The sequence below is a fragment of the Triticum dicoccoides genome, chromosome 2A (assembly GCF_002162155.2).
Source record: "Triticum dicoccoides isolate Atlit2015 ecotype Zavitan chromosome 2A, WEW_v2.0, whole genome shotgun sequence".
In the NCBI taxonomy this organism is placed as follows: domain Eukaryota; kingdom Viridiplantae; phylum Streptophyta; class Magnoliopsida; order Poales; family Poaceae; genus Triticum; species Triticum dicoccoides.
The window spans coordinates 691,418,019-691,426,685 of NC_041382.1; the positions used below are offsets into that span (position 1 = coordinate 691,418,019).

At 43.9% G+C, this 8,667-nt stretch overlaps 1 protein-coding gene across 1 annotated transcript; it reads right to left on the reverse strand.

The window, feature by feature from the left end:
• Window positions 1–1,727: 1,727 nt before the first annotated feature.
• Window positions 1,728–8,199, reverse strand: LOC119351914 (40S ribosomal protein S10-1-like; the record flags this gene model as incomplete). The annotated part of the gene is made up of 4 exons (XM_037618688.1): window positions 8,137–8,199; window positions 8,000–8,048; window positions 7,377–7,586; window positions 1,728–1,756 (listed from the first exon to the last, which is right to left on the reverse strand). Coding segments are annotated over exons 1-4 (291 nt in total), but the record flags the coding sequence as incomplete, so codon positions are not given.
• Between the last annotated feature and the right edge of the window lie 468 nt (window positions 8,200–8,667).

An 8,667-nucleotide genomic window follows, 5' to 3' on the forward strand; every position in this document is an offset into this window, starting at 1 on the left:
TAAATTTTACTACTCTCCACATAAGCAAATTTGTTCTCATCAATAGTAGTGGGAGCAAACTCAACAAAATAACTATCATGTGATTGAAAATTAAGATCAAGATAACAAGTTTCATGGTTATCATTATTCTTTACTCACAATAATCATCATAAATAGGAGACATGCTTTCATCATAATAAATATTCTCATCAAAACTTGGGGGAGAAAAAATATCATCTTCATCAAACATAGCTTCCCCAAGCTTGTGGCTTTGCATATCATTAGCATCATGGATATTCAAGGAATTCATACTAACAACATTGCAATCATGCTCATCATTCAAATATTTTATGCCAAGAATTCTATGTAATTCTTCTTCTAACACTTTGCCACAATTTTCCTTTCCATCATACTCATGAAAGATATTAAAAAGATGAAGCGTATGATGCAAACTAAATTCCATTTTTTTGTAGTTTTCTCTTACAAACTAAACTAGTGCTAAAACAAGAAACAAAAAGATTCGATTGCAAGATCTAAAGATATACCTTCAAGCGCTCACCTCCCCGGCAACGGCGCCAGAAAAGAGCTTAGTTGACGGGGTGTGAGTGCCGCTTACCTAGCCTCCCCGGCAACGGCGCTAGAAAAGAGCTTGATGTCTACTACGCAACCTTCTTCTTGTAGACGTGGTTGGGCCTCCAAGTGTAGAGGTTTGTAGGACAGTAGCAAATTTCCCTCAAGTGGATGACCTAAGGTTTATCAATCTGTGGGAGGCGTAGGATGAAGATGGTCTCTCTCAAGCAACCCTGCAACCAAATAACAAAGAGTCTCTTGTGTCCCCAACACACCCAATACAATGGTAAATTGTATAGGTGCACTAGTTCGGCGAATAGATGGTGATACAAGTGCAATATGGATGGTAGATATAGGTTTTTGTAATCTAAAAATATGAAAACAGCAAGGTAACTAAAGGTAAAAGTGAGCGTAAATGGTATTGCAATGTTAGGAAACAAGGCCTAGGGTTCATACTTTCACTAGTGCAAGTTCTCTCAACAATAATAACATAATTGGATCATATAACTATCCCTCAACATGCAACAAAGAGTCACTCCAAAGTCACTAACAGCAAAAACAAACGAAGAGATTATGGTAGGGTACGAAACCACCTCAAAGTTATTCTTTCCAATCAATCCGTTGGGCTATTCCTATAAGTGTCACAAACAACCCTAGAGTTCATGGGCATCAAAGATTCATCTATTCAACCAACACATAGGACATCAAAGAGTGCCCCAAAGTTTCTACCAGAGAATCAAGACGAAAACGTGTGCCAACCCCTATGCATTAGTTCATGGGCGGAACCGTCAAGTTGATCACCAAAACATACATCAAGTGAATCACGTGATATCCCATTGTCACCACAGATACGCATGGCAAGCCATACATCAAGTGTTCTAAAATCATTAAAGACTCAATACGATAAGATAACTTCAAAGGGAAAACTCAATCCATTACAAGAGAGTAGAGGGGGAGAAGAAACATAAGATCCAACTATAATAGCAAAGCTCGCGATACATCAAGATCGTGCCAAATCAAGAACACGAGAGAGAGAGATCAAACACATAGCTATTGGTACATACCCTCAGCCCCGAGGGTGAACTACTCCCTCCTCGTCATGGAGAGCGCCGGGATGATGAAGATGGCCACTGGTGAGGGTTCCCCCCTCCGGCAGGGTGTCGGAACAAGGTCCCGATTGGTTTTTGGTGGCTACAGAGGCTTGCGGTGGCGAAACTCCCGATCTTTTCTGTTCTTCGATAGTTTTAGGGTACGTGGGTATATATGGGTGAAAGAAGTACGTTAGGGGAGACACGAGGGGCCCACGAGGGTGGACGGCGCGCCCTAGGGGGGTGGGCGCGCCCCCTGCCTCGTGGCTCCCTCGTCTCTTTCCTGACGTGCACTCCAAGTTTTTCCGGTAGCTTTCCTTCCAAAAATAACTTCTCCAGTTGGTTTCATTCCGTTTCGACTCTGTTTGAAATTCCTTTTCTTTGAAACACTGAAATAGGCAAAGAAAACAGCAATTCTGGCCTGGGCCTTCGGTTAATAGGTTAGTCCCAAAAATAATATAATAGTGGAAAATAAAGCCCAATATTGTCCAAAAGAGTAAATAATATAGCATGGAGCAATAAAAAATTATAGATACGTTGGAGACGTATCACTAAGTAGGGTGGCATTGCAAAATTCACATATATGATCCCTGGCTAAACAAGATGTCATTGCATCATTCACATAAACAATGAATAAACTAAAAAGATGTCATTCACACAAAGCATGTCTAAACTAAGCAGTTGACATATTTGATGTATAAAGTAAGCAATGCAAGGCACCATATGCATGATATAACCAACATCAGCATGCCAAGTTAGAGCGAAGACCTCATGGGGTAAATAGGAGTGGTCTTCTGCTTCTGAATCCCCCTCAGAACAGTTATCTTCCTCTTGATTATGATCCAAAATGGGTGGAGGGGGGCTGCCTTTGCACCCACCATGGAGCGACGTCTGCGTGAAATTTTATTGCCACGCAGAGCTCGTGTATTTTGCTCTACATGTTCAGTTGCATTGTGTACAATAACTGACATGCATAGGAATAAAACATAGTGAGATTATGTAAGGAATGCATGCACAAATCCAGAGTGATGGTAGCAAACTGTGGATAGACCCAAAACCAATGATAGTAGGCAGATAATAGCTTTAGTTAAAACATACAGATAATGGCTCCTTTAATGTTTGTTTGCACCCAACATGAAACTCATAGTAGACACCCAAGATTAACTAGATAGTAGACAGATAGTACTGATTGCTGCCCCAATATGTACCCCACAACCATTTAAAAACTCAAGTTTCAGCATAAGTTTGGACCTGACTCGGAGTCTAATAGGTGAAAACGATGATAAAGTAGCATGTCATCATATTAAGCGGTGCATAACGTAAGCAGACACAAAAGAGTGCGACCTCTCTTGCGTGTAGTCCTCAAGGTCATCTGCTCAGTCGATGATGGTAATGCAGTTGTCGTGGCTGCCGGCGGTGGGGAAGAAGATCTGAGGCGACGAAAGACAGTCTGGAGAGCGGATCCCTGTTGTGGTGAACCCTTCCATCGTTGGAGCAGCTGAGCTGGGGTGGAACACAGCACCGGAGGAGCAGGACAAACCACACAAGGTTTTCTTTGACACATATCTGTAACAGAAGTAATTGTGTAAGGGCTTGTTTGAATTTGAGGATTCTAACAATGCAGGGATAGGAAATAGACATGAATAGGATAGGAATGCACGTGCAAAATTGAGAATTTAAAAACACAGGATTTCTGCCAATCTGGGTGTTTGGTTCACAAGCATTGGAAGATCACAGGATGCAAAGAAGCATGATGCGAAGCCATGTCGATCTCAGCGTGATTGGGTTGGCCGGTGAGGATGCTCCAGCTGACTTGGCTGTCGGAGGAGGGGAAGAAGATCTTAGGCATCTGGAGATGGAGCCCGAGGTACTGCTCCGATGTGCTGGAGGGTTTCGTCGTTGGAGCAGTTTCAGTGAGTTGTACGACGCCGAGGCTGAAGCAGGACAAGAGAGACATCGTTAACCTGAGTGGAATTCTAATAGCATCTCCAATAGATGATGTAAAATACAAAACCACAAAGTGCTAGATGTATACATCAGCCGCTCATCTCTAAACTTAACTGTCGAAACTGAATTTAACTGTCGAAACTAAACTTAACTGTCGAAACTAAATTTTGCTGTCGAAACTTGTCACATCCCTAGTTCTGGTATGACCTAGGCTAGCTGGTCATGTGTGCATCATGTTTAAATTTTAATAAATTTGAATTGGGGATATGTGAAAGCCCCAGAAATCAATTTGAAAATGATCTAGAAAAAAATTGCTTCAAATAGGTCCAAGAAAATGTTCATGTTTCTCTGTGAAAATATTGGCCAGGGATAAAATCCAAGTCAATATTTTTAGGAGCTCAGAAATAATTATTTTGGGCATTTGAGTCAACCCAATAATTATTTGTATTGGATCTATATTTATTATATATTAAATATAAGTTCAATAATTCTGAAAATCGTTGTGTGGCTTTGGATAGGACCACTTAGCTTACACAATTATTTTCATGAAGTTTCAAATTGATTTGGTATTTAGATCAAATCAAAACAAACAGCAGAAAAATAGAAAATAGAAGAAAAGTAAAATAGAACAGAAACTTACCTCAGCCTACCCACTACAAGAAATATGTCAACTTATGACCACCACTATTGGTCACTGAATGGTCACAAATTTCCATTTATGACCTTTTTGTGACCAAAAACATAAGGCCAAAAGCTGGGGGTCGTAAACTGACTATAGAGACCTTTCTTCTAGAATGGTCGCAAACGTTTATGACCAAAATATGTCCACTGTGGCGTTTTGGTCACTAGCAACCTCTCCAGGCCACGTAGGCATCCAGCGTGGCAAGCTGATGTGGCACAAGATTCAGCCCGGTCCAATTCAGTTTTCTACATGGGCCTAGCCCAATAATTCGGCCTTTTTTATATTTTTTTCTTGATTAATTTTGGTTAACTACATGGGCCAGGCACAACATTTAAGCCATTTTATTTTGGGTCGTAGCCTTTTTAGTCCATTGATTTTTCTATTTTCAGCCATTATACATTGGGGTACCACTAGTAAGCCAGCCCCACATGTCATGCTTATCTCAAAATATGTCCCACATGTCAGAAATTTCGAAATTTGTCAAACAACCATTATAGCTTGGACCCTCTTGTCAGGTTTCCATTTCACGGGTATTCAAATCACATACACAATCATTGTTTTGAACAAACTAGAGAGCAAATGAAATTCGTCCAAAATAAGACTACATTAGTCTATTACAATTCAGTATACTACAACCCAGATATGCGTACAATTACAACACATAATATGCTCCTCTTTATTGATATGATTCACAGCTTCGGCCTTGGATTCACACTTCACCTGTGCAAAGAATAAGAATGAAAATATAAGAATAAGAATGTGTTCATGGAGTGATCCAATAACTTATAAGCAAGAATTGACATCAAATGCCATGTAGATAAATAGTATGACTAACACTAACCAGTATGTGTTCATGGAGTGACAAATGTTCTCACTAGCTAGGATTTTTTTGGTATATAGTATACTGACATGTGCAACTCTAACTAAATTGATCATAGAAATGAAAAGAACTATAAGCATGTTTTTTTGGGTATATAGTATACTGACATGTTCATTCAGAATCCAGGCAACAGCAGATACACAGCAGATACACGTTCAGAATCCAATCAAATTTTAAGAAACAGCAGAACAGATCTAACAAACCAGACCATAATCAGCATGCATCAGGATTTAATGTTCTAGCAAAAAAGTGGCTGACTAACAAACTAGATATGCTTCTGCAGACTAACAAAATGGCAGCAAACATACTAATCAGATTGATTCATTCAATTAGGTAGGCAGGCAGTTAGTCCATGTGGCTAATTTATACAAGTACTACCTAGTGCATTCCTTGCTGCAAACTAGGTAATCATCACCAAACTAAACTATTGAATGATGCCGTCCACCAATGATAGATACATAGCGTGTACTGCAGTGGTGTAATAAGGCATGATTTTGTTGAATCCTACACGTACGTACGTATGTACGTACTGACGGATGGCATGGTTTGAATCCATCAATCAAAGAGACAGATGGACTGGCTTGGATCTGCTCACCTATAGTGTACTGTACGACAGGGGCAGCAATCTAGCCAGCATCTGCGCGAGTGTGGAGCACAGCCGCCGTCATCTGCACGAGCTCGCTCCTTCCTTGGTAGAGGGCAGCAAGGTCCAAGCCATGGCCTTGATGTCCGCCGGCGAATCTGGGGGATGCGCCCCCTGCCGCACCAAGATCGAGGGGACAAGGTTCTTGGAGGAAGAAACCAAGCCGCGTCCGCCATGCACAGGGCCATGACCAGGCGTCGCGGAGGACGGGGCTAGAGTCGGGCATTTCGGGAACTCCTACAAATGAGATGGAAAGCAGATTAGTCACAAGTAAACAATCATTGTTTCCATCAGTACATTGACACTTGTAAGTAATACATCATTCACTTAAAACAAGTAAGGTCAAATAGATACATGACATGACATAGGAGGCATATGTTGCCAGTCAAAGATGGCACTTCTATAGGCCTTTAAAAAAACCATACAAGTCAGTGATGCTCCAACACAACACTAATGGACTAAAATAACAAGATAAAAAGATGTTGCCAGACAAAGATGGCACTTGTATAGACCTTGAAAAAATACATACAAGTCAGGTATGCATACTGATTTTACTAATATGTTATAATTGTCTACTCTGGAGTTGCAGCATCACTTTGCAACATGCTACACTCTTAGGTATGTTAAGCAGCGCCTATTAATCTGAACTTAGTGTTGATAAAAAGTGTCTGCTGAATTCCATAGGGCAACATATGAAGTGAGGAGATTTATTCCTCATGACACTACAGGTAGATATCAAGAACACAAACTAATGGGTATATATACATGCTTAGGATGGAGCATACAGAACAAGAAGAATTTTCGTTGTATTAAGAAAAGGTAAGGACTGTAGTATTATAATCCATAGTATGCACAAAATTGATCTTTTCATAGTACTACATTCATTGTTGTCATCAGCATAAAAAGTATAGTATTGAAATGCTTAGTTTTTTTCAATGAGAAACTTGACATTCTGTACAAAAAGTTGCAATTAAGTAGCACAACTATGGTGCATCTAATAAGTTGACATGGATGACAATCAACTAAACTGCATGGTCCGATGGTGCATCTAATAAGTTGTAGCGACTGCGCAAGCCATCGATAGCTCTGGCCACAGACTTTGCCATTTGCCATGTCAGGGAGGGTCACCTTGCACACTGACCATTGTGAACCAAGTTAGTGCTAAACGATAAACCACTGCTATAAACAATGGCTTGAATTGAAGACTGAGATGAAGTAAAATTGAGAAGATAGATGTCTTTGGTGAGCCTGTGCAGTACTACAAGACGAAGACAACTGCACATCTGTCATCAACTTCTTGTACGATGCCTGTAAGGAATCCACACCGACAGTAGGGTCGCAATTTCAGGTTCCCAGTCCACATGGAATTCAGATGCACCCACGACCAGCACTAGATCAAACATTGATCGAATCGAAGGAGAAGTGGTACCTTGATGTCGTCGGCTTGCTGGGAGTAGTTGTCGAGCATCTTCTTATGCTCCTTGTCCGCCTCCGTCATCTGCACGCAGCTCTGCGTCTGCATCTGAAGTGAAGAGCACACATGGACATGGAAGGGGATCCATCACATCACATCACAGGATCGATTGGGCACGATCTCAGACGACAGGTTGAGGAAGGTGCGGAGGAACTCAATGTCGTTGTTGGCCAGGTACCAGTAGTAGTGCTGCCACGAGAAGGTCTCCCTGACGTACTCCTTGGACTTGAAGCTCTGCATGAGCTTGATGACCTCGAGGTTCAAGGCATCGACCTGGGGGTGCTTGGCCAGGTTGTAGTCCTTCTTGGCGTACAAGACTCCCTCTGCACAAGCATCACAATAGATTCATCAATAAAATCATTCAGTCCGTCCAAAGGAGTGGCATTCTTGCACACATAAAAAGTTGAAATTAGCACCAAGGAATTCAGTTAAGATGCTCAGACTACTGTAATAGTCAGTAGAATTCTTCCAGATTGCAGCTTGACATGAATAAGATTCTACAGTTAGGAAGTTAGTGGTGTCCAAACTGTCTATGCTTGAACCTTGCAGCAACCGCGCATAAGAGCGAACTCGCTGCGGTCAATGGGTGCCAAGAACACTGAAGGGGCAACATGGTTAAAACCCTACGCAACACATGGATCGAACCCTATAGAAGAAGACTAACGAGATGGCATCTGAATCCTGGCCACGGCCGGCGCGGTGCGTAAAATGGGCGGGGGAGGGGGGAGGAGCTCACCCTGGAAGAGGTACTTGCAGATATCGCGGCGGTTCTTCTTGGAGATGATCTGCGGAGGGAGACAAGGGAGGTCAGATTAGGCGGTTCTACGACCGGGGCAACCAACGGGGAGAGCAGACTCGGCTGGGGATGCTTACCATGGTGACGGGCGCCGGGGGAGGAGGCGGGGGCGGAGACGGCGGCGCCGCGGCATGCAGGGGAACGCCCTGGCCTCCTCCAACCCCCTCGCGACGCCATCGCTCGCCCGCCACTTGGCCAAGCCCCGCGGGTCGAGGCCCGCGCGCCCGCCCACGTCGTCGGGGAGCAGCGCGAGGGGCGCGGCCCCGTAGGCGGAGAGGGAGCAGGGGCGCGAGCGGGCGGAGGGATCCGGAGGCGGGTGGCGCGGCAGGCGGCTGCAGGGGGAGAGGAGGAGCCATCGGTGCTCTGCTGCTCAGCTCGCCGAAGCCCGACCATGAACAGGTCGGCGGCGCGACTGAAGAGGAGACGAGCTGTAGGTGGAGGAGGACCGCGGGCTCCGGCGCGATCTTGGGGAGGGAGACCGCGGGCTCGGCGTCGCCTGGAGGTGGAGGAGCCAACAGCGGCGTGCACGGGTGCGGGGAGGGTGGGAGCCGCTGCGGGTGCGGGGAGGGGGTGGGAAGGAGGTTGGCAGCGGAGATCTGGATGCGGTG